This window comes from Lithobates pipiens, unplaced genomic scaffold, assembly GCF_037356315.1.
Source record: "Lithobates pipiens isolate NorthernLeopardFrog02 unplaced genomic scaffold, aLitPip1_a1.2 Scaffold_18, whole genome shotgun sequence".
NCBI classification, from domain to species: domain Eukaryota; kingdom Metazoa; phylum Chordata; class Amphibia; order Anura; family Ranidae; genus Lithobates; species Lithobates pipiens.
This window is the reverse complement of record NW_027507758.1, coordinates 345,211,041-345,238,569: the sequence shown is the minus strand read 5'-3', so window position 1 is coordinate 345,238,569 and position 27,529 is coordinate 345,211,041. Positions and strand designations below refer to the sequence as shown.

General features: G+C 43.0%; 1 protein-coding gene across 3 annotated transcripts in view; it reads left to right on the top strand.

Moving 5' to 3' along the window:
* Positions 1-27,529, top strand: part of COL19A1 (collagen type XIX alpha 1 chain) — a 1,105,372-nt gene that overhangs the window by 874,073 nt on the left and 203,770 nt on the right. For all 3 annotated transcript variants that reach the window (XM_077487416.1, XM_077487415.1, XM_077487417.1), the window contains exon 39: positions 26,607-26,657. In XM_077487416.1, the coding sequence (XP_077343542.1) occupies positions 26,607-26,657 (51 nt within the window). The remainder of the gene's footprint in view (positions 1-26,606; positions 26,658-27,529) is intronic.

Here is a 27,529-nt window from a genome sequence, read left to right as displayed (position 1 = left end):
TGAAGAAGTTTCATCCTCTGCTCCCTCTGCGATGGCAATATAAGGTCCGCGACCTTACCCTTGTAACGTGGATCAAGGAGGTTTGCCAGCCAGTAATGATCCCTCTCCTTGATCCGATGGATATGAGGATCCTTTCGCAGGCTTTGCAGGATCAGGGAGGCCATGCAGCGTAGGTTAGCTGAGGCATTCTGTCTGGAGTCCTCTGGCTCACTAAGGATGACATGATCCGCAGCCACCTCCTCCCAGCCACGTACAAGTCCATGGATTTTTTGGGACTGTAAATGATCCCTTAAAGACTGCTGCTGATGCTGAGTGACAGGCTCCACCTCCATGCTGACACAATTCTCCTCCTCGTCCTCTTCCTGTGTGATCGGCAGGCCAGCAGTAACACTGTCTGGATAAAGGGGGCCTTCAGAGACAAGGTAGTCCTCCTCTTCCTGCCTCTGTTCTGCCTCAAGTGCCCTGTCCATCATTACATGCAGCATGTGTGCCAACAGGTGCACAAGAGGGACAGTGTCCCTGATGTATGCACTGTCACTCCTCACCATCCTTGTGGCCTCCTCAAATGGTGACAGGACAGTGTAGGCATCCCTGATCATAGTCCATTGGCATGGGGGAAAAACCAAGCTCCCCTGACCCTGTCCTGATGCCATAGTCGCACAGGTACTCATTGATGGCCCTCTGCGGCATGGCCAATGTTGAGTTCCACCTGGTGGGCATGTCACAGATTAGGCGGTTCTTGGGCAGGTTAAATTCCTTTTGGAGGTCAACCAGCCAAGCACTGGCATTATATGACCAGCGGAAATGCACACAGACTTAACTGGCCTGCTTCAGGACATCCTGTAAGCCCAGGTACCTGCCCAAGAACTGCTGCACCACCAAGTTAAGGATGTGAGCCAAACAGGGCACATGGGCCAGTTGTCCCTGTCGGAGGGTGGAGAGGAGGTTGGTGCCATTGTCACAAACCATCATTCCTGGCTTAAGCTGGCATGGTGTCAACTACCTCTCAGCCTGCCCCTGCAGAGCTGACAGAATCTCTGCCCCAATGTGGCTCCTGTCCCCCAAGCATACCAGCGCAAGCACGGTGTGGCATTTTTTTGCCTACGTACTTGCGTAGCCCCTTGAATGCCTATGGAGCACAGCTGGTTCCGAGAACAAAGCACAGAAAAAGGCCATGGAGGAAGAAGAAGAGGAGGGGTTGATGAGAAAGATGTGTCAGAATCACCAGTAGTAGCATTTTGGAGGTGTGGTGGAGGAACAACCTCCAACACTACTGCACCTTGTACTGCATCCTTCCTAGCTGCCAGCAGAGTCACCCAATGTGCCATGAAAGATAGGTAACTTCCCTGTCCATGCCTGCTGGACCATGAGTCATAGGTAATATGCACCTTACCACTGACAGCACTGTCCAGCGAGGCCAAGACATTGCCTTCCACATGCCGGTAGAGAGCCAGAATCACCTTCCGTGCGAAAAAAGGGGCATTTGGGAACCTGCCACTGAGGAACCGCACATTCCACAAACTCACGGAAGGTTAAGACTCTACCAACTGAAAAGGCAGCAGTTGAAGTGCTAGCAATTTAGCCAAGCTAGCATTCATCCACTGGGCGTGTGGATGGCTGCGAGTGAACTTCTTTCGGTGGTTCAGCAGCTGGGGCAGGGAAATTTGCCTGGTACAATCTGATGTTGGTGTACTGATAGCAGATTGCCCGCAAGTACTTGGCTGTGACACACCTAATTCTACACCTTCATTCCTCTCAGTGCAGGTTTCAGAGAAGACTGAAGGTATAGTGGGGTTGGAGATCCCAGCTCATGAGGAGCAAGGAGAGGTCCTCTTTGTTTTTGGTGTGGGGCTTTTAGGTACGCTTGCCAACGAACTGCATGGCAGCTCAACATATGTCTGGTCAAGTATGTGGTGCCCAAGCGGCTGATGTTTTGGCCACGCGAGATACACTTGAGACATATGTTGCAAATAGCAGCAGTGCGATCTGATGCACTCGTCTCAAAAAAGGCCCACACCAAAGAACTTTTGGAATAACACGCAGAGACAGCAGTGCCCTACACATGTGGAGCTCTGCAGTGTGATGCAGTTAGTGTGCTGCCCTTAAGCTGGCCCCTGGAGGGCATCCTGCCTCGTTGGACATGTGCTTCCTCCTCCTCCTCATTTCTATCAGGCACCCATGTGGATTCAGTGACCTCATCATCCCCTCCCTCCTCATTGCTAGAGCAAACCTGGCAGTATGCTGCAGCTGGGAACATGACTGCCAGATTGCTGTCCTTCTTGGGCACCCCCTCTCTCTGGGCTCATGCTACTGCCTTCCTCTAGCTGGGTGCCATAATCAGAGCCTTCAAAACGCTGGGCATCCTCCTGGAGCATGTACCCAACACTGTGGTAAAACAATTCGGGGGACTCCTCAGGAGGACACGGTGGGGCTAGGGAAGGAGTGACTGATGCCACTGAGCCGAGGGAAGAGGCTGCGTTGGCAGCTGCTTTGCCAGTACCCTGAGCCTGGGTGAGAGAGGATGAGAAGGATGAGGACGGCTTGGTCATCCGCTCTACCAAGTCTTCAGCATGTTGCAGCTCAACATAGTCAGCTGCTGAAAAAAAGGACGAGCGTGTCCCGCGGCCATGTACTGACGATGATGCACTGTGTCCACGACCAGCACTGTTGCCTCTAGACACAGAGCCTGCATGCACTCTTTTATTGGCTCGTGACTATCTGCCTCTCCTTGCTGGCCTTCCAGACATACTAATGGCCTGCAGGGAGATGTAGCTGCACAAAACTGGGACGTATATATATACAGTAGGTGACCGCGATATTGTGTCAATCTCGCCGCTTCTAGCGGCGAGATTGACACCCTACGAGCTCCGTCGCGGGAGCCAGCGCCCAGCTGGCTCGCAATCGGGACAGGAAAATTTTTTCTTTTCCTTTCCTGATAAGCGACAAGCATCGCTGGCCGGGTTGAGAACTCCACGCCAAATATAAAAAACAACGGCATGGGTTCCCCCTTGGGAGGCATACCAGGCCCTTAGGTCCGGTAGGGATTTTAAGGGGAATCCCCTTCGCCGAAAAAAACGGCGTGGGCCCCCCCCTAAATCCATACCAGACCCCTATCCGAGCACGCAGCCCGGCCGGTCAGAAAAGGGGGTGGGGACGAGCAAGCGCCCCCCCTTCTGAGCCGTACCAGGCCGCATCCCCTCAACATGGGGGGGTGCCTTGGGGAAGGGGGGCCATGCGGCCCCCCCACCCCAAAGCACCTTGTCCCCATGTTGATGAGGACAAGGGCCTCTTCCCGACAACCCTTGCCGTTGGTTGTCGGGGTCTGCGGGCGGGGGGCTTATCGGAATCCGGGAGCCCCCTTTAATAAGGGGGCCCCCGGATCCCGGCCCCCCACCCTATGGGAATGAGTATGGGGTACAATGTACCCCTACCCATTCACCTGTGAAAAAATGTACAAAAAAACACACACACAAGGGTTAAAATAGTTTATTGCACAGCTCCGGGGGTCTTCCGTCTTCGGGGGTCTTCTCGCCGCATTCTTCTTCGCCGCCACCGCCCTCTTCTTCTGACTTGGGGGGTCTTGTCCCCCTCTTCAGTTCTTCTTGCCGGGCCACCGCTTCTTCTTCCAGCTCTTTTACTAGCGGTGGCCCGGTCGCTGCCACCGTCGCCGCCTTCCATTCTTCTTCTTCTGGAGATGTTGACTCTACGCTCTCTCCGGCCACAATGCCAGGGACGGGGCACTCGTCCCTGCTCCCTTTCCTGACCGGCCGAGCTGCGTGCTCGGATAGGGGTCTGGTATGGATTTTGGGGGGGACCCCACGCCGTTTTTTTTCAGCGAAGGGGATTCCCCTTAAAATCCCTATCGGACCTAAGGGCCTGGTATGCCCCGAGAAGGCATGCAGGCTTCATGAGTGAGGCGACATTATCGCCTCGCTCTGGCTGCTTTAGGAAAATAAAATTTTCCTATTGCAGCCAGCGCAACGTTATCACGCTGGTTAGAGAAGCCTGTCGCCGGGAACCAGCGCGATACTGTCCCGCTTGAAACACAATATCGGCGGCACCTACTGTATACTGATTATACTGCAGCTAGGAGAATCAACTGCCTGCCTGTAGTATTATTAGTATGAGAACACCGGCAATTGTATTCAGGTAAAGCTTAAGGTGCACAGTGTGCAAAGGACACTAAAACAAAATACTACAGCTGTCTGCCTGTATTTGTATGAGAACACCGGCAATTGTATTCAGGTAACACTTTAAGTGAACACTGTGCAAAGGACACTAAAACAAAATACTACAGCTCCCTGCCTGTATTTGTATGAGAACGCCGGCAATTGTATTCAGGTAAAGCTTTAGGTGCACACTGTGCAAAGGACTCTAAAACAAAATACTGCAGCTCCCTGCCTTTATCTGTTTGAGAATGCCTGCAATTGTATTCAGATAACGCTTTAGGTGCACACTGTGCAAAGAACACAGAACACTAAGTGAAAATAGTGCAGCTCCCTGCCTGTCAGTATATTATGAAGAGAATAACAGGAAAACAGATCTAGGTAAACTGAATACAGTGTATAAATATATATACAACACACCTGGGATCCATATATATCCTCTACACACTGTAACTGAAGCTAACTGACTCGCCTGCCTATTCTATCTAACTTAAATCAAATGACACTGTCTCTCTGTCTATCTCTCTCCGTTACCGCAACACACTACACAAGGCCGCCACGCAGGCGGCCTTATATAGTGTGGGGTGTGTACTAAACCCCCTGAGACATAATTGGCCAAAGCCACCCTGGCTTTGGTCAATCATGGCTCTACGTTTTTTCTGCCCTGTGATTGGCCAAAACATGCGGGTCATAGTGCATGCTTGGCCAATCAGCAGCCAGCAATGCACTGCAATGCTGCAGTGAATTATGGGCCGTGACGCGCCCCTCGAATTTGGAGCAAACGCCCCATAAAGTTCGGAATTCACCGAAGGGGCAAACAGATGATGTTCATGTCGAACATGGGTTCAACTTGAACACGAAGCTCATCCCTACTAAAGATATATGGCAGTATAAATTTATAAAGAAAAATTACTAAATTGTAAAATGTAACGAAAAAAAAAATACTTTTTTTTTTTTTTTTACAGAAATTTCAGTCCTTTTTTAATTTATAGCGCAAAAAATAAAAACCTAGAGGTGGTCAAATACCACCAAAAGAAAGCTCTATGTGTGTGAAAAAAAGGAAAATTATTTCATATGGGTACAGTGTTGCATGACTGAGTAATTGTCATTCAAAATGTGAGAGCACCAAAAGCTGAAAATTGGTCTGGTTAGGAAGGGGGTTTAAGTGCCCAGTGGGCAAGTGGTTAAACCCCCTCACTTTATATGTATTGTGATTATATTCCTTATGCAGCCAAGCCTCATTCCGTACGTCATGCCTAGGATTCCTCACCGTCCCATTCCATATACCATATGCTATGCTCAGTGGCCTAACTAGAACCTTCAGGGCCAGATGCAAGAAACCATGAAGGGCCCCCCTGAACCCCAGCCAGGGCCCTGCCCTCTGAGTCCGGCGGTGGAACTCCAGGGCGTGGTCACAGGTATGACCTTTGTGAGCCCTGTAGTTCCACCACTGGCATCAGTAGTTTTTTTTATTATTTTTATTTTTTATTTTTAGGTGCCCCATTGGGGGACTGTCCCTAGGCAGGATGTGGCTCTGGCTGGGGAGAACAAACATTGGACTGAGCGGCAATGCATGGAGCAGGAGAGGGGTACTCTGAGGAGCCGGACAAGGACACAGGTCATGCGGGGAATGCACAACTAAAGAGCAGCCAGTGCCATAGTCGAGCATGGAGCTCTGCTAGTCACCCTCCACCTCCAGCCACCCATGTGCATGGTGCACTGGTACCCCTACCATATGTAGAGGGGGCTACATGGGCCCCCTGCAGGACAGGGCCCAGTTGCAGTCGTGACTGCTGCACCCCCTATAGTTACTCCCCTGGCTATGCTGTATTTTCCCACAACACCTCACACCAGTTACTATGGCACATTCGCTAGTTCACAATGCATTATTCCATATTGCGTGTTATACATTCCTTATTCTGCATTTCCCCATTTTGTATAACTTATTGTATAATTTCCTATTTTTCACTACCTAACCCTGTAAGCTATGTTATATGTTCCTCATGTCACAACACACCTCACTCTGTATAAAATCCTGTATATTCTCCATTCCTACCACCTCTTTCCATATATCATGCTCTACGTGCCCTATTTTATATTGCCTTATTCCAAATGCTGTATGTTTCTTATTATGCAAAGCACCATTTAATATACCATGCTGTATGTTTCCGATTCGACATCACCTCATTCCACATGCCATGCTGTAAATTTCCCTATTGCACGCCACCTCAGTCTGTACATCATGTCATATGTTCCTATTCCTCACTTCCTCATCCTCATGCTGTATGGTGTGTTTTACACACCAGCCAATTTTTTATGCCTTGCTGTACATTTTATATTTCATACTGTTTCATTCTGTATGTTGGTGTGGTATTCTATACAATCATTATTTATACTGTCTCATTGCTGTACTGTACAGAATCCTGCTTACCTCACGATCACGGTAGCATCCTTTGCAGTCCTTTGTCACCTACCATGGCAATTGGGGTACATTATTGCTTGCTTCTGTTGAAGGCACCATTTACTATTGGGTCTTGTTATTTATAATTGCAAACTTGCTTCTTAAGTTTTACTTTTTTGTTGGTACTGTCAAAAAAATGTATAATAATTGGATAATTGTAAAAATAACTTGACATATAATAACAGTGCATCTGGAAAGTATTCACAGCACTTGACTTTTTCCACATTTTGTTATGTTACACCCTTATTCCAAAATGGATTAAATTCATTATTTTCCTCAAAATTCTTCAAACACTACCCCATAATAACATGAAGAAGTTTGTTTGAAACCTTTACAAATTTATTAAAAATAAAAAATGAAAGAAATCGCATGTACATAAGTATTCACAGCCTTTGCTCAATACTTTATTCATGCACATTTGGTACCAATTACAGCCTCAAGTATTTTTTAGTATTATGCTACAAGCTTGGCACACCTATTTGTGGGCAGTTTCTCCCATTCTTCTTTGCAGGACCTCTCAAGCTCCATCAGGTTGGATGGGGAGCATCGGTGCACAGCCATTTTCAGATCTCTCCAGAGATGTTCAATCGGGTTCAAGTCTGAGCTCTGGCTGGGCCACTCAAAGACATTCACAGAGTTGCCCCATAGCCACTCCTTTGTTATCTTGGCTGTGTGCTTAGGGTCCTTGTCCTGTTGAAAGATTAACCTCTTCCCCAGTCTGAGGTCCAGAGCACTCTGGAGCAGGTTTTCATCAAGGATGTCTCTGTATATTACTGCATTCATATTTCCCTCGATCCGAACTAGTCCCCCAGTTCCTGACGATAAAAAAACATCTCCACAGCATGATACTGCCACAAACATGCTTCACTGTAGGGATGTTATTGTCCAAGAGATGAGCGGTGTCTGGTTTCCTCCAGACATGATGCTTGCAATTCAGGCCAAAGCGTTAAATCTTTGTTTCAACAGACCAGAGAATTTAATTTCTCATGGTCTGAGAGTCCTTCAGGTCCCTTTTGGCAAACTCCAGGTGGGCCACCATGTGCCTTTTAATGAGGAGTGGCTTCTGTCTGGCCACTCTACCATACAGGCCTGATTGGTGAAGTGCTGCAGAGAAGGTTGTTCTTCTGGAAGATTCTCCTCTCTCCACAGAGAAATGCTGTGCTTCGTCAGAGTGACTATCAGGTTCTTGGTCACCTCACTGACTAAGGCCCTTCTCCCCCGATTGCTCAGTTTGGGCGGTCTACAGACAATTCCTTGGACTTCATGACTTGGTTTGTGCTCTGACATGCACTGTTAACTGTGGGACCTTATATAGACAGGTGTGTACCTTTCCAAATTATGTCCAATCAACTGAATTTACCACAGGTGGACTCCAATTAAGTTGTTGAAACATCTCAAGGATGATCAGTGGAAACAGGATGCACCTGAGCTCAATTTTAAGTGTCATGGCAAAGGCTGTGAATACGTATGTACATGTGATCTGTTTCATTTTTTATTTTCAATAAATTTGCACAGATTTCAAACAAACTTCTTTCACATTGTTATTATAGGGGATTGTTTGTAGAATTTTGAGGAAAATAATTAATTTAATCCATTTTGGAATAAATCTGTAACATAACAAAATGTTATGCACTTCAAATGTCTGATGGTTTGAAAGACCTGCATTTAGCATTTCCCTGCTCTTTTATTCTTTACAAAGCTCTTATAAAGCCAAAAGATTTCTTTATAAATTGTAATAGGAAAAAATATCAAGTGAACAGGGATAGGTTTACAAGATCTAAAACAAAGAAAACTGGAACAATTGCATAGCAACCAGTTGGATAGCTTGTTTCATCTAAAACATTAAATCTGACTGTTATGGGCAAGTGCTCTAGGGTTTTGTGCTTTGTTTATTCTAAATCAGCCACAGAGTGTTAAATGAGTGATCAAACAGCTGGATTTAAATCATGGGCATAAATAAGATTTTAAAAAATCTTGCACCCTCACCATCTGACAAACTCTCTTTAAGAATACTTAAGGTAAAGTGTATTCTAAATGTAGTAGATACATTATTTTTTATATTATTTACATGGCAATATCAGATTTAATGAAGTAGCATTTTCATTCAAGGTGGTCTAATATTCAGATTTTCTACATGAACATAACCTATATGTTTCAGTTACAATAGTTCAGTAAAGGACAAGAAAAAATATCTGGGACCAATGCCTTGTCATTCTACAGTGCTGTTGGATAATGAAAGAAAAGCATTCAACACAGCAATCAAGCAAGAGTGTGCCAGGCATTGTGCTGGAGACAATAAGCACTGAATAAGGCTAGTTTTATATAACCATAGTTCTACTTGACATCCCCGAAATGTAAAATTGCCACATTATTCAGCTCTAAAGAAAAATGGAGAATATAAGTGAACTGAGACAATTTTAAGTAGTTTCTGAGAACTTGTATAAGATTGTTTTAGCCATAATATTTAAAGATACAATTTCCCTATTGCCATTTAAGAAGCATTTGTGGATTCTTATGTACAGCCTACTCCTACTCCATGTAGCAAGCCTGCTTCTGCCTGGAAAGTGAACGTCAGAGCCATTTTAAACGTTTAACTGTAAAAGTCCCGCCTAAGAGCAGGTTTTGCAAAGAGTATGCTATTATGTTTTTTAACCAGAAAATTGCTCAGTATTGGCCTGGTTTTCAGACTTAAGCCCATCGACAGCCTGGGTGAAAGTTGCGCGAATCCTCTATGCAAATATATATCCACAGTCTACATTCAATGTGATAAAGTGAATAATTCCATGGTAGTGTCCATCATCCATCACCAATAGTGTCACAGTGAATCCACCACCAGTTGTACAAACTGCTTACCAGCTCCAGTTGACCCCTTATTACAGGGGTCGGTGAACGCCTAGGGCTTAAAACCCATCCAGGGCTTTTAATTATTTAAATCAAAATTCTTGCCTACAGCAATAAAAGCCTGGAGAGTGCCATGTCAGTCGGCACATACCAAACAACCCGTATGTTTGGACACGAAAGAGGTGGTGACGTCAGCACGTTGCTTCATCCTACGTGTTTCGTCACAAATCATGTTGTCCTGGGGCACTCCAGGAGGACGTCACTTGTGACGAAATACATAGGGTAGAACAATGTGCTGACATCACCACCCCTTTCGTGTCCCAATGGACAGGTTGTTTGGTATGTGCCAGCAGTCAAACTTCATGCTTTTATTGCTGTAAGTGAGAATTTTCATTCAAATAAACCTAAGGATTTTACACTATTTGGAGCTTCTGGTTTCTTTCCGGTGCCCATTTCCTTACCGAATCCCTTGAGTACCATTGGGAGAAGTAGCGTGATTTTGTGATGTGGAGAAAGGCCCAGCTAGGTTTTAAGCCACAGGCATTCACCAAATCCTGTAATAAGGGGTCAACTGGAGCTGGTAAGCAGTTTCTACAGCTGGTGGGGCATTCACTGTGACACTATGAGTGATGGATGATGGACATTACCATGGAAGTATTCACTTTATCACATTGAATGTTGACTCTTTGTACATTTGAATTATTAATTTGGTCACATATATGGACTTTTATAATATTAGTGCAATTTTATTGTTATTGTTTTTCTTATTTTAACAACACTGAAAAAATTATATTTTGCTACAATGTAAAGTAGTGATCGTACAACTTGTATAACAGTGTAAATTTGCTGTTCCCTCAAAATAACTCAACACACAGCCATTCATATCTAAACTTCTGGCAACAAAAGTGAGTATACCCCTAAGTAAAAATGTCCAAATTGGGCCCAATTAGCCATTTTCCCTCCCCGATGTCATGTGACTTGTTATTGTTACAAGGTCTCAGGTGTGATTGGGGAGCAGGTGTGTTAAATTTGGTGTTATCATTCTCACTCTCTCATATTGGTCACTGGAAGTTCAACGTGGCACCTCATGGCAAAGAACTATCTGAGGATTAGACATTGCCTCTCTCTGTATTGTGATTGCTGAGAAAATAACATGACACTGTTACTTTGGTCAGTCCAAAGGCTAGGGCACAGATGATCCAGCTCTGCCATGCCTTCCCTTGCAGCAGAATATCACTGCTATAGTGATCTGTTGCTAGATGATTATAGGAAGCAACAAATAATCTAATAGTCATCTGTGGCTGTACAGCATAATGATAAAAAGCAGATATAATCAATAAACAATATAGCCCCTCCCGCCTCCTAAATTCCAAGGTATAATATTGTGCTTACCTATGCAAACACTTGGCACTTAAGAAAGAGAACACAATGTCATTCTGAATTTTAGCAATCGCAATCCTGGGAAAGTGATGTTATGCTAATTAGTGTGCCAACTTCATCTTAATTTATTTTATGCTAGCGCTTAAAAATACATTATTTTTTTCCCTGCATACAGCATTGGAAAGGGGAAAAAGCATTCCTGAAATATAAATATAAATTATAAATATAAATATAAATTTTACTTTAAGCTTTATAAATTACATAAAAAATGCATTAAATGTTTTTAATCAGAAGACTCTGAAAATATTGCAGTTAAAGCGGATCTTCAGTCATTTTTTCATCTTATCGTCTATTAAATCTTCTGTCCTTGTTGTTTTAACTTTGGATAGTAAAACATTTTTTTTTTTCTGCCAGTAAATACATTATACAGCCCACTTCCTGTTTCTTGTCTGGTAAAAAGCCTAGGCTTATGACATCATGTATATCTGGTAGGCAAGTAGGTAAAAACAAAAATGCTCTGTGACTTAATTATCTAAAAAGAACAGTTTGTGAAGTCACAACAGACCTTTCTTTCTGTAATAGCCAGTTTAGGTCATTTTGTCATAAAATGATTCTGTTCTACCAAATTATGAATGAGAGAAATGAACAAATCGGATTTCACTTCATTTTAGCAACTGCAATCACTAGGCAGCTGCTGATTTTGTGAAGCGCTTGCTTTTTGCAGGGTGGATAACTAATCATTATACATGCAGACTAGTAGATGTATGCCACTGCTAACTATAACAAATTATTTCAGAGAAAGAAAAAAACTGCATTGGTAACACAGTCATTTTTCTGAAATAGCAATTACTGTAACAGCTGGGGTTTTATAACTTGCATATTGTTAATTCTTTGGTTAAATATGTACTTTGTTCATGCCTAATTATTTTCCTCTCCATACTAAGTCCTTCCACTCTCCTCTCTAAAATTCCACTGTAAATTTATGCTGGGCATGTAGGAAGCTGAGATGGGATAAATTCTCAGCGGATCTGAACTCTGCTTAGGCTTTTATCAGTTTTTGTTCAAAAGGAGAAAGCAGTCTCAAACTTTAACATGAAGTTCAATACATATTACCTTGTAGATAATGGTGCAAGTGGACTTTTTCATGGGAACTGTGCCAACTATTATGTTCCAAGCACAAGAAAAATCTTAGCACATTGCAAGCAGTCAAAACAGGATTTGGAATAAACAGTGATAGTTAAGCGGTAGAAAAAACAAAAACAAAATAATAACAAAAATGTAGACTAATAGCTTTTTTCGTATGTATTGTTTTTGAATTAATCTTGTAGAATTAAAAAAAAACTTTGGGGGTTCACCTGCATTCAAAACCAGAGGAATTTCCAAATCTCCACATTTGAGTTGTTAAATATTACAGAGCTGGCTAACACAGTAGAACACATTACTACTGCTATAATGGAAGATTTTATAAAGCATAATCATGTAGATTTGTCCCAACTGCATAAATGTATGATTCACGATTTCCTGGTTTTCTAAAATGCATGGCTTTCAGGTAGTTCTTCATACAAACCTTTAAGTGATTCAACAGGAAATGAAATGGCAATTCTAATGATTTGATCATCACCATTTCTGATAAGGCCCAGCTTCTTTGGGAATAAAACTATGCTTTACATACATACATATTTAATTACACGCAGCATAGTAAAAATCCCCACTTCATTCCTTAACCACTTCAATACAGGGCACTTTCGCCCCCTTCCTTCCCAGCCCAATTTTCAGCTTTCAGCGCTCTAGCGCTTTCAGTGACAATTGCGCGGTCATGCTACACTGTACCCAAATGAAATTTTTATCATTTTGTTCGCACAAATAGAGCTTTATTTTGGTGGTATTTATTCACGACTCCGTTTTTTATTTTTTGCGATATAAGCGCAAAAAAGCGGAAATTTGGAAAAAAAAAACTATTTTCTTTTTTCTACTTCAATAAAAATCCAATAAAATCAAATTTTGTCATAAATTTAAGCCAAAATGTATTCTGCTACATGTTTTTGGTAAAAAAAAATCCGTTAAGTGTATAATAATTGGTTTGTGTGATCACGGACATATGTACGCAAATGATCATGTACATATGTGTGCAGGTGATCACGTACATATGTGTGCAGATAATCATTGGGACATGTGATTTTAGTGGGACATATGTGGGGGACATGTTTTTATTATTAGGGACATGTGTTTTTATTATTTGGGGACATGTATGTTTTGGGGACATGTGTGGGGACATTGTGTTTATACTGTGTGATGTGTTTACTGTGTGGTGTGTTTACTGTGTACACTAGACTGGTGATCAGTGAGTAAAAAGCTGTAAAAAGCAGCCCATACTCACTGATCAGCAGCCGGCTGCAGCGATCTGCTCTCCTCTCCACAGCGATGACTTCTGTGTGAGGAGAGGAGGAGCCGATTGCCTAGCAACCGGCTGTTTGTTTACATCACATGACGGCCGTGATTGGACACGGCCGTCATGTGATCAGGAGGGCCAATCACAGAGCCCTCCTGCCGATCTGAGATGCGCCGTGTCCGGGTGACACGGGCGCATCGGGATCGCGCCGCTGCGCGGGCGCGCGCGATCCCGCTACTCCTGAATGACGTTCCTGAACGTCATATCAGGAGTAGGCGGCTCCCACCCGGCCGTATATGTGCATTGGCCGGGTGGGAAGTGGTTAATATAGAAACATGGACTTAAAGTGACTACATCTGATAATAATGTGGTAACAATGGTAATATTAAATATAGCTCCTGTAAAATAAAGAATCACCACTTCCATGGTCTGCTGCACTGGACATATAATATAGAAAGATTGTTGCCTGAAAGTCTTCTGAATTCATGACAGATTCCTCATCCCCCATTGTGCTCTGTGGTTCTTCTCTCCAACCCCATACCAATACAAGGTAAATGTTTAATTCTTAGACAATTATTTCCTTTCATTACAGTAGAGTAGACAGAACAGGCAGCAGCGGTAGTATTTACTTTCTTATTTGCAGGAGTCACATTTATTACAAATCTTACATTCACTTTATGCAGCATTTTATAGCCTTCAGTGCAGAATTTAAAAGCCTATAAGTTGATATATATGAGTATTATATACTGTACATACATATAGTATATATATATATATATATATATATATATATATATATATATATATATATATATATATATATATATATATATAAACTGAACAGGTTCCACACTCCACTTCCAAGCATGTTATTTAAAGGAATTGTGTATTTTTAATGTGCCCCTTAAGTCTTATTGAAAGACCCACTTTGTGCTGGATATTTAAACAAAAAAAAAATCTTGCATTGGTACATGTCTCCAAGGGCAGTTCCCAGCTACAGATGCCCTTTTTAAAAGTTTACAATTTGGATTTGAAAAAAGCAATAAAAAATCATAAAAACAATTTAAACAAGATTCAGCTCCAAAAGTCTTAAACAGGGTTCAGGCACTATGGTTAGAGTTTGTGGATTTCAGGCTAGGTTTGCTGATCCTCCCACCAACTGAATCCAGTTTACTCGTCACTACTTTTAACCTGTGCCTCACCAGGGTTACTGATCCTCCCCCCAACTGAATCAAGACCAGTTCACCCATCATTACCTCACCCTTAACGTTAATCTTCTCAGATTAAATGTATACCATTACTTAGATATTAGCAAAGAAGAAGTTTTCATTTTGATCTTAGCCATACAATATGAGACACATGATCTGTTGTCACTACCAATGAGTTATAAACTGTTACCTTAAAGTGTATATCAACCCTCACACATACACAGTGAAGTGAATAGCCTCAGATGATACACAGAGATGAAGCAAATCTCCCTACATACGTTTTACATGTATATTTGCTGTCTTCAGCTTTATATATTGTTTAGAATGTTCAGATCATGTTACACTTTTCACTTCCTCATTCTGCACTGTGAGAGAAGTCTTGGATTACACTGGGAGACAGCTGATTGGAGAAAAGGCACCCCCCCCCCCCCCCCCCAAGATAGGCAGAGTCTTTCCAAGCTGTCCTGTGAGTAAAGCAGCTTTGTGCTAATCTATTTAGAGCCCCGTCTCTGACACAAAATTCAACTTGGCTTCTTCACATGTGTCAGAGAACTTGTCAGAAGTTATCATGTTGATAACAGAAGAACTTAGCAGGAGAAAGCCACGGGACTTAGTGCTTTGAAGAGAGAAACATCGCAGATATATGCGCCCAGCTCAAATTTTATGAATCGGTTTTAAATCCACTTTAAGGTGAACAGACAAAAAGAAAAAGATATGGGAAATTCCCCTATAAATCCCCTCCCACTCCCAGCTAATGTCTTGTTTTTGCTAGTGTCCACATTGTCTTCCTATGGGGGTTTTCCTCTCTCTCCCTCTCTGATGGTGATTATTCTGTCAGGATTCCTGCTGCACCATAAGCATTGAGGCTCCTAATTTGGTTAATGCCTCAACAGAGCCTTGAGGAAACCTCACCTGGACCCTGCACACTGAAGAAGCAGACCTGGACTGTAATGTTGCTGACATAAACTGTATCCTGTTGTAGGTACTCCCCTTGGAATGTAGTGCAATGTGTGAAGTTAGCCGCAGGGTGCTTTATGTGTCCAGGGCTGTGGTCTGCCATCAACAGAGCTCTGTCCCTGGAGACCCTGCAGGGATATGCTCATCATAAAGCATAAAGCGTGAATGAGGTATATCCTTTTCAGGGTTTTGTCAGTGACCCCATTTCAGTGGTGGTGGGTTGAAGCTGAGTGTTGCTGCACCTGCGCAACCTTCCCCTTGCTGTACCTTACAGGGCACTTACCATGCCTGATGCTGTTGTCTACTGCACTGCCTCACACCTATTTGATTTACTACAGCAGCATGTCCTTCCTCTTCCTTTTTCTGGGTGCTCTTTACAACCAGCAATAGCTCTTTTATCCATTGGCACAGTATAGCAGTTTCTGGGCAGTTTCTGGGTTCACAGCAGCCTATGCTTGGCCCCAAGCCTTCAACTTCTGTCTCCACAGTAGAGGAGTTTGTTACAATACAATAATTCACAAGCATAGCAGATCACAAGTGCAAGGGAAAGAGGTCAAATGGGCTCATTAATTCAGGTTCAACACCTAGCTCCAGTGAGGGTGGTATTTCACTCTAGTAACCTTGTGGGGATGAGGCCCTTGTCCCCATCAACATGGGGACATGGTGCTTTGAGGGGTCACAGACCCCAAAGCATTCTCCCAATGTTGTGGGCATGTGGCCTGGTATGGTTCAGGAGGGGGGGGGGGGGCGCTCTCTCGCCCCGCCTCTTTTCCAGCAGCCTGCCAGGTTGCGTTCTTGGATAAAGGGTCTGGTATGGATTTTTGGGGGGAACCCCATGTAATTTTTTTAAAATTTGAAGCGGGGTTCCCCTTAATATCCATACCAGACCTGAAGGGCCTGGTAATTTAATTTGGGGGGAACTCCACGCTTTTTTTTTATCAATGATTTTGAATGACTGTTCTCTGTATTATGGGGAGCCGACAAAGCGAGTGCTTTTAAATTACTTTTTTTGTGCAGAAATGACACTTTATACAGGGACAGTCCCAAGCACGAGAAACATGTGCCCCTTTACAGGCATACTATAGACGCCCCCCAGGTACGAAATTTAAAGGAATATTATACTTTTATTGTTTCACTTTAAGCATTATTAAAATCACTGATCCTGAAAAAAACTGCAGTTTTTAAGTTTTTTTTTTGCATTGATACATGTCCCCTGGGGCAGGACCCAGGTCCCCAAACACTTTTTAGGACAATAAAGCATATACGCCTTTAAAATTAGCACTTTTGATTTTGAGTCTCGTAGACTTTAAGGCCGCGTACACACGGGCGGATTGTCTGCCCAACTAAGTTCGTCAGACAATCTGACAGACAGTCCGTTCAAAATTTGAATGAACGGACTTGACCACACACGATGAGCAGACAGTCCGCTGAAAGCGTGCGCGATGACGTGTACAGCACGTACGACGGGACTAGAAAAAAAACGTCCTATACACTGCAATGCAACCTTCGGCCGTGTAAATCCTTTCTGAGCATGCGCCATACTTAGTCCGTCCAACTTGCCTACACACGAGCGGACTGTCCGCTGAAACCAAGTTTGGACGGACAAAACCAAGTTTGAACGGACAAAATTACGGAAATTCCGTAAGACTTTGTTCGTCAGACAGTCCGCTGAAAAAGTCCGCTGAAGCCCACACACGAGCGGATTGTCCGCTGAAACACGGTTCAGCGGACTAAGTTGGACAGACAATCCGCCCGTGTGTACGCGGCCTAATAGGGTTCTAAAGTTGACTCGAAGTTTAGGTCTGTTCACAGCTTCTGGTGCGAACCGAACCGGGGGGTTGTTGGGCTCATCCTTAGCAAGGAGCATGGGACGATTCATGTTGGGTTGGGTCCGTTCAAGGAGGACTGTTGTCCTTAACTTTCTTGGTCCTCTACCTATTCCACAGCAGAGATTGAGGGCTGGTGGGGGTCGGTCTCTTGGATGATCCAGGGATGGCTTGGGAAGTGTCTATGGCAGCTTCTTGCGAGATAAACTTTAGGCATAGTAGCAGTCTTTCAACATCAGGGAAAATGGAGAGCAGTAGTTATGTCCGTTATCCATGAACTTTACAGTGAATGGAAAGGCCCACTTATATTTTATGTCCTTTTGTGCCAGGACTAGTAGTAGTGGTTTCGGAGACCGTCTACGTTGCATAGTGGAGGGAGAGAGGTCTGCGTAGATTTGGACAGGGTGTCCTTGGCACATAACCTTGGGCATGGACTGTGCTTGTCTCGTGACTTCCTCCTTCACTGCATAAAAGTGGGGTTTAGCAATGATGTCTCTCGGTGAACCGATCTTTCTATGGGGCCCCAGGGCTCTGTGGGCTCTTTCCAGCTCTAGGCAATGTTGTGGGATGTTTGGGATCAGGTTCTTGGGACAGTTTTTGGTATAATTCAGCCACAGAAAAGGCAGAGGCTGCAGCTTGGGATTCAACAGAGACAGTGTCAGCATGGCTGGTTGTGTTAGGCCCTATGGGGGAGAGGGCATAGTCCTCTATGGAGCGGCCGATCAGGGACTCTGTGGAGGCCGGGGACAGGGACAAGTTCTGCTGGGTACTCACCTGTACCGGGGGGGTATAGTGCAGAGTTGCTGGGGCTATCATCAGCCTGCCATCCGGAACGTCCTCAGCGCTGCAAGCATGAGGCCTTGTCGTGGCCGCCATCTTGGATCTGCCGGCCGGATCTATTCTATCAAATTGCAGCCTAAGGCCTCTTCGTACTGTGGCACCGGGCATATGGGAACATACCACGGCTCCCAGATCACTGTGTGCGGACTTATAGGCGCCACTGGGCTGGGTTGATGTGGAGCTCCTGGCTCAAGCAGCCATCTTCTGGGCTCCGTGCATGCGCCACCAGTTGAACTTTTTTGACCTGTTTGTTATAAGAGCCTTTTGGTGTCTGTTGCTGTTTTGCCCACCTCTCATTGGGACTGCTTTTGGATGTCCTAGGGGTAATTATTAAATATCCTGTGTCTGAACATGTATAAAAAGTGCATTTTTTTAGTTACACAGTTAAAAGGGGGTGTTTTATATTTGATTTTAAAGTTTAAAGTTTTTTTTTTTAGAGGGGATAACTGAGGTGTCAGGGCCTGGATTTAAACCGTGAACCTCTGCTGTGTCAGGCAATGTTTTGCTGAGCCACCTGGAATGCTGGGCAGTTCTGTGGACAATTTTTTGAATGAGCTTGTCTTGAACCTTTTTTGTCTTGAACCCTGAACTCCATGCTCCTCTCATGACCTCCCGATTTAAGCCCTGTGTCTGCACTTCCTGTTTGCCAGATTATCTTACTCTCTTCAGCCATTCTCTCACTCCTGTCTTCCCTGTTGGGGTCCATATTTTGCTACCACTCGTTATCGACCCTTGGCTTGTTCCTCGACTATGCTTCTGCCTGATCCTTACCGGCAACTACTCATTACTGACCTTTGGCTTGTTTACTGACTATTCTTCTGTTTGATCCCTACCTGCTTATCTGCTACTGGACCAAGGTTTGCTCACTTCCTGGTGGAGCGATCCTGAGGACCGCAACCTGGTACTAATACACAGCAAAATATATCTCCACCATCATGAACTCTGGTGATCACTGGTTATTACTTAGACTCTACACCTCAGATGAGCCTGCAACATCCACCAGGGTGACTGCCTGTATACCTATCTTTCTGGTCGGCGATAGTCCTGTTACTGCTATAGCAACTGGTCTTTGAGCCTGAGATGATAACATGTACAATTCCTCAAAATCCTTCTGGTTCACTACTGTCAACTGGTGCACTATGCTGTCCGATTTACATCAGCAAAGCTGTCTGGTACTAGGAAGTCAGTTTAGTGTTGTCTGGGTATAATATGAGCTTCACTAGAGGGGTTTGTGTGGGTGTCACTTCAGTGGTTTTATATTTGGCAGAAACTGAGGAACTGCATGTCTGAGCTGATAATTGCAAATAATTCTGTCAGTGGAGACTGCATACACTGCACAATTTGGCTATTTAGCATTAGTAAAATTCCTGCATCTCTTATGCTGCGTAAACACAATCGGACTATCCGGTGGACAAACCTCCGGACTTTGAAGCAGAGCTCCGCCAGACTTCAAAACGAGTGGACTTGCCCACACACGACTGGACATTTCCGGCTGACTAGGTGCGGCGGACAAACTGCTGGACTATGGCTGGACTTTTGAAATGAACGGACTTGCACGCACACGAAGAAAAGTCCATTCATTTTGAACGCGGCTCCAGGTAGACGGGACTAGCGAAGGAGGTCAATGTTGCCGAGATTGACACCTCGCTGGCCTCGTCACCTGGTATGGATTTAAAGGGGAAGCCGCCCTATGCTGAAAAAACGGCGTGGGGGTCCCCCCACGGTCCATATCAGACCCTTATCCGACTGGTCAGGAAAGTGGGTGGGGACGAGCCAGCGCTCCCCCCTCCTGAGCCTTATCAGGCCACGTGCCCTCAACGTGGGAGGGTGCTTTGGGGAATAAATAAATAAATAAATAAATGAAACAATTTATTGCACAGCTCCGGGGGTCTTCTTTCATCTTGGGGGGTCTTCTCGCCAGACTCTCCGCTATCTTCTGCTAGCTCTTTTACTAGAGGAGGAGCCCGGCTTTCTTCTTCATCGCCGCCCGGGGGTCTTCTTCCGACTTTGGGGATCTTGTCCCCCTCATTGGGGGTCTTGTCCCCCTCTTCGGTTCTTCTTGCCGGGCCTCCTCTTTGTTCTCCCAAGTCTTTTACTAGCGGTGGCCCGGTCTTCTGTCATCGTATTTTTTACCAAAAATATGTAGAAGAATACATATCGGCCTAAACTGAGGAATACATTTTTTTTTATATTTTTGTTGGGGATATTTATTAAAGCAAAAAGTACAAAATATTGCTTATTTTTCAAAATTGTCACTCTTTTTTTGTTTATCGCACAAAAAATAAAAATCGCTGAGGTGATAAAATACCACCAAAAGAAACTCTATTTGTGGGGAAAAAGGACGTCAATTTTGTTTGGGTACAACTTTGCATGACCACGCAGTTGTCAGTTAAAGCGACGCAGTGCCATATCACAAAAAATGGTCTGGTCAGAAAGGGGGCAAATCCTTCTGGAGCTGAAGGATCTAGTGAAAGGTGTGGCATTGACATGGAATCCAAGGAAAGCGTTTCTCTGGTTTGATTTTTAAAAATATATTTATATGATACATTTGCAGAGTTCTATCTGCACAATAATAGATTGCCATTTTCTAGGACCTTATAGGGCCTTCACTTGCAAATTAAGGTTCTTTTTATATATTTTTATTAGGACAGGTTCGCTTCAAGGGAGCAAATGGTGCAGGCATGTGCATAATACTAGTGAAAACCTAAAAAAAAAGATGGTAATATAATAGAAAATGGAGAAGGGATGAAAATAAATGAGTTCATGAAAGTGATTAAAATACATAAACTACATATTAACAACTTTGTTTTCTACAGAGTTCTGAGTATGTTATAATATAAGATGAAAAAAATAGCAGTCTTTTTATTTGCTTCTCCTTTTGTCTTTTATTAAAAATATAGCAATAGAAGATGTAGTTGCAAGACTAATAATATGTAGTTGCTTTGTTGACAATAGATAACAGTTAGAAAAATGGTTTAGATCTTCAGACCTTCCAGCCGTCAGGCATAACCATGTTATATGGTGATTTGGTGAATAGTATAGTGACATATTCTTACAAACAATTTACATTAAAAATCCATCTTAAGCCTCAGATACAGGAAACCCATCTTTGGTGTCAGGTGTGCACAATATTCATTTTTATGCTTAAAGCACTGAACAGTTGGATGCATTTTTTATCCAAAGCCAATTTGTTCATGTATCTCTAGAAGAGTAAATCAAAATCTGACTGGTTGCTCAAGATTGACCATGGCAGATTTCCAGTACCTAAAAGAGAAATTTAACAGCCAAAGACTTACGTGACACGCATAATAGAAAAATGTCAAAAACAGCAGAAAATATATGCAAGCACAACTATCAATCATACATTAGCAGAGTCTGTTCTGCTTCAAATTTGAATGTTGAAGTTTCCTCTAATGGCAGATTAATTTGAAAAGTATGATAGCATTGTATGGGTAAATAAAGCCTAAGAAAATTTAAGATTGTTTAAAAGTCTCCGTTTTTGAGTGCGCAAGCATGGGAATAAAATATATAGAACATGTAATGAGGGATGAGGTGAAAGTAGAACAGATAATTTAGCTGAAGAATGACAGTAAAAAAGGTTATATATTGTTGTAAATGATGATTTGCTAGGTCATACAACAGTTGGTATTATTAGGTATCCCTTGCTCCAAGGGGACATGCCAGAGCTAGTTGGTCATTTAGTAAGTGTTCATTAGTTTAGAATTTTTAGATTATTGCATTTATTATAGTTTGCATAGCGATATTGTACTTCCTAGTAAAATATCAGTCTTCTTATACCAACAGAATTGTTTTGAGCTCTATTTCCTTGCATAACATAGTTCATGTTGGCTAACTGTGTGGTATGACCTTGAGGAACATCAATCCAGTCTGTATTTAAAGAATAGTTGAGCTTTTTCAAGAAACAGACATTGATCCTGTGTACATACAAGTGCTGTACCCCAGTTGTGTGAAAAAGTAATTGCCCCCTTTATGATTTTGAATTTTTTTTGCATATTTGTTACACCTAAATGACTCATCAAAAAAATGTTATTATTTCACAAAGATAACCCAAGTAAATACAAAATGCAGTTTTTAAATTATGGTTTTATTTATGAAGGCAAAAAAGCTGTCCAAACCTGCCTGGCTTTATGTGAAAAAGTAATTGCCCCCAAACCTAATAACTGGTTGTGCCACCCATCATTTATGCTAACTGGCAATGATTCATGAGCAATTTTGTCCCACTCTTCTTTGCAGAATTATTTTAATTCAGTAGCATTGGAAGGTTTGTCTGCATGTATGGCCTGTGTAGGTCAAGATACAACATCTCAATTGAATTTTAGTCCGGGCTTTGACTGGGCCACTACAAAACCAATATTTTTTCTTTGTTTGAACCATTTGGAGGTGGACTTGCTGTTGTCTTTTCGGATCATTGTCCTGCTGCATAACCCAAGTGCACTTGAGCTTGAGGTCACAAACAGATGGCCGGACATTCTCCTCCAGAATTTTCTGGTAGAGCTCAGAATTCATGGTTCCAATAATTATGGTAAGTCGCCCAGGTTCTAAAGCTGCAAAGAAGCCCCAGACCATCACACTACCACCACCATGTCTGACTGTTGGTATGATGTTCTTGTTATGAAATGCTGTATTAGTCAAGATATTTTTTGGTAAATCTAAGATGAGCATTTGTGTTCTTTTTGGTCAGAAGTGGCTTTGGCCTTGGAACTCTCCCATGGATGCCATTTTTGCCCAGTTTCTTTCTTATTGTTGAATCATAGACACTCATCTTACCTGAGACAAGTGAGGCCTGCAGTTCTTTAGATGTTGTTCTGGGTTCTTTTATGACCTCCTGGATGTCGTCATGATGCTCCTGGATGTCATCATGATGCTCTTGGAGTAATCTTTGTAGGCTGGACACTCCTGGGAAGGTTCACCACTGTTCCAAGCTATCTCCATTTGTGGATAATGCCTCTCCCTGTGGTTCACTGAAGTTCCAAAGCCTTAGAAAAGGTTTGAAACCCCTCCTAGACCGATTCATGCACATTACTTTGTTTCTAATCTGTTTTTGATTTTTTTTTAGATTGTGGCATGATGTGTGGATTTTTTGATCTGTTAGCATGCTTCACTTGTCAGACAGCTTCTATTTATGTGATTTCTTGATTCAACAGGTCTGGCAGTAATCAGGCCCGGGTGTGGCAAATTAAATTTAACTCAGCTTTCCAAAAAATTGTGGTTAATCACAGTTCATGATTTAGCATGGGAGGGGGAAATTAATTTTTCACAGGCCAGGCAGGTTTGAACAGCTTTTTTCCCTTAATAAATGAAATAATAATAAAAAAAAATGGCTATCTGGTTATCTTTGTGTAATATTACAATTGTTTGATAATCTGAATTATTTAAGTGTGAGAAATATGCAAAAAAAGGAAGGAAGGGGGCAAATACTTTTTCACATAACTGTATATATTTATGTTATACGTGGGTTCTTCAAAAAGTTACTGCACTATTTTTATAACTTGTTTAAATATAAAAAAAGTGTAGGAACTTTTTTTAGACCCCTCATATTAGTCTGTTTATGGGATGAAAAGGTAGGAGACAGGAATTTTGGAATGTAATTATTTTATCCTTGTGAATTTAACTATATGTATGGTTAGAACAGCTGATAAAAGTCTTTCTGGTTGAAGACAACAGGAAAAGACCACTATTAGTATAATATTGATTCAGGTTTTGGTAGCTATAAAATCCCAAATGTGATTTTGCTACCATTTTAGTAAATACAAGTTTTCTTTATAGAATATGTAATCAGATGTCATATTTTTTTCACAAAATATCGCTTTGCATAATTGAATGTGTTAAAGGGTAAATTCACCTTTGCAGAAAAATCTGTAAGGTGAACTTAAGCCGCGTACACACGGGCAGACTGTCTGGCCTACTTAGTCCGCCGAAACACATTTCAGCGGATAGTCCGCTCGTGTGTGGGCTTCAGCTGACTTTTTCAGCGTGCAGTCTGGCGGACTAAGTATTTCGGAATTTCCGTAATACAGTCCGTCGGACTCGCATTTCGGCGGACAATCCGCCCGTGTGTGTGCCAGTCCGCCGTACTTTTGAAATGAGCGGACTTTTCCCGCCCCGGAGAAAAGTCCGCTCATTTCGAGCGGGTATCCAGGTAGGCGGGGCCCGCGACGGAGACGTCGCTGGCCCTGCCGCCTGGTATGGACTTAAAGGGGAACCCCAACGCCAAAAAAAATCGGCGTGGGGGTCCCCCCAAGTCCACAACAGACCCTTGTCCGAGCACGCTACCCGGCCGGCCAGGAAAGGGGGCGAGCGAGCGCCCCCCCCTCCTGAGCCGTACTAGGCCGCGTGCCCTCAACATGGGGGGGTGCCTTGGGGAAGGGGGGCCGCGCGGCCCCCCCACCCCAAAGCACCTTGTCCCCATGTTGATGAGGACAAGGGCCTCTTCCCGACAACCCTGGCCGTTGATTGTCGGGGTCTGCGGGCGGGGGGCTTATCGGAATCCGGGAACCCCCTTTAATAAGGGGGCCCCCGGATACCGGCCCCCACCCTATGTGAATGAGTATGGGGTACAATGTACCCCTACCCATTCACCTGTGAAAAAAAGTACAAAAAAAACACAACACAGGGTTAAAATATTTTATTGCACAGCTCCGGGGTCTTCCGTCTTCGGGGGTCTTCTCGCCGGACTCCTCCGCTATCTTCTTGTAGCTCTTTTGCTAGCGGAGGAGTCCGGCTTTCTTCCTCGCCGCCGGCCTCTTCTCCCGACTTCGGGGGTCTTGTCCCCCTCTTCGGTTCTTCTGCCGGGCCACCGCACCTTCTTATAGCTCTTTTACAGGCGGTGGCCCGGTCTTCTGTCGCCGCCGTCGCCGCCGCCTTCCGTTCTTCTTCTTCTTCTTCTTCTTCTTCTCCAGGAGATGTTGCCTCGACGATCTCTCCGGCCGGAATGCCAGGGACGCACTGCGCGGCCACTTATATAGGGACAATGGGGCGGTGTCACATGGCTTTATGTCACATGGGTTGGTCACATGGTTACCCCGCCCCTTACGATGTCATAGTCCCCATGTGACATCAACCCATGTGACATCAACCCATGCACTAATGCATTTTTGCTGCACTTTTGCAGCATTTGCAGTGCATTTTTAAAAGTACATGTGACTCGAAAACTGCTCCCAAAAAAATTAGCGTGTGAGTTTTTGAGTAGTTTTTCTGTGTTTTCCATTATCTTCAATGGGGAGGTGCGTTTTGGTGGGATTTTTTTAACTGACCAAACATGCTCCAAAAATGCAGCAAGCAAAGCAGACTTGTTTATACTGCAATGGAAGTGCAACGCCCCAGTGTGAACACATACATTTAAATTGAATTTAAAGAGAAGCATTTTTCTTAAGCTTTTCTGGCACTTTTTTTTTTAAAGCAAAAGTGCTTCAAATACTCAGTGTGAAATCAGCCTAAAGAGTACTTTTTAGGTTTGAATAAATTATTAAGGTTTCTAAAACCCTGCCAGTTTACTTTTTGCTATCTGTGTACCATTTTGGTAATTCTCTCTTAGCTTCCTGTCCCACAAATGCAACAGGAATTTAGAAGTTATCTAGGGATTCCCCACTTAGTTCACCCACTGGAAGATTTCCCTTTACCTTTTGTTCTGAGGACAGACATAAAAGTTTTTCATTTCTATCACTTTTTTCAGTGACAATGATTGCTGCTACGGAGTAGTGAATCACACCAATGACAACAAAAACAGCTTAAAAAAACCTTACAGAGGAACCAACCCTTTCTACTTTATCCTCATTTTTTATTCTAAAGGATTTGCCAGGAGTTATGTTGGAACAAACTGTTCCCACAAAGTTAGGAGCATTGAAAATGGGCATGAAATTGTACAAAATGTCTTGGTATACTGGCATCTTAAAAGTTCCCTTCATTGGAGCTAAGCGGCCAAGCCCAACCCCTGAAAAATAACCCTGCCTTATAAGCCCCCTCCATATGATTTGGACCAGTGCACAAAGCATGGTCCATAAAGACATGGATGAGTGAGTTTGGGGTGGAAGAACTTGACTGTCCTGAGCTCAACCCGATAGAACACCTTTGGAATGAATTTGAGCGGAAACTGCAAGCCAGGCCTTCTTGGCCACATCAGTGCCTGACCTCACAAATGCACTTCTGGAAAAATGATCAAACATTCTGATAGACACACTTCTAAACCTTGTGGACAGCCTTCTCAGAAGAGTTGAAGCTGTTATAGCTGCAAAGGGTGGGCCAACTCAATATTGAATCCTACAGATAAATATATATATATATATATATGTATATATATATATATATATATATATATATATATATATATATATATATATATATATATATATATATATATATATATATATATATATATATATATATATATATATATATATATATATATATATATACAGTATATATTTCTGTTTTAATCTTTACCATTTGAAGACTGCGCGTATGCAGACACATGTAGCAATGTTTTTGTATATCTGTTTAATGTATTGTTTCCTTTTCTAGGGAGTGCCACTTACTGAAGGCAATGGGATGGGCAGCTTGTATATGTTCAAGGTAACTTTTACTAATGTGCTTCTCTAAAGATTGATGACAAAAGACTTCAGGACAATTCAATTTTTGATTTTCTAATGTTCTTAAATTGCAACTATAAATGCACTGATAGTCTTTTAAAGAAGTTCATTGAGTGCTTAGGCCTCATGTAGATCTCTGTTGTGAACAATTATTTAGAGGAGAAGTCCAGCCTGAGCTTTTTAGGCTGGGCTTCTCCTAAGGGTCACAGTAGTGCAATTCATTTTTCACTTCTGTGACCAGTTTTCAGAGGAGAGCACAGCCATCAGTTGAGGCAACGTGTCATCTAAACTTCCAAGTCTGGATCCACCAGCTGCCTTGATTGATGGCAGTCTCAGCGAGCCGCTGAGATGGCTGCTCCCTGCCACTCTCTGCTTCTCCAAGTGGCAGGGAGCTCGGAGAAGCAGAGAGGACAGTCAGCAGTTCTCCTCACTGGGATCTGTGAAAGCTGAGCCATCGGCAATCTTTGGTGGGTTGGCTCTCAGTGCAGTGATGGCGGGGGACAGTCTGATGCTCCATCCACATAAGTAAGTATTAATCTAAAATCAAAATCCCATACTTCTCTTTTAATGTTACAGTTTCTAAAAGATTCACCTGCAGATTTTATTTTTTTTGAATTTTAAGCATCAATGACAACATTGACATTTACATTATGAAAGCAAAGAAGATAATATTTTTCTTAATGATAAATGTTTCAAAACAAGGATTCCTGGCTAAGACATAGGAACCACTGATTTTGTTTTAAAGATTTTTGCTAAGTATAGGCAGAGAACAGAAAGGAAGGTAATCTTCCTAGCTTCCAATGAAAAAAAAGTTATTGTACTTTTTTCTATTATATCAGCATGGTGTTTATTCAT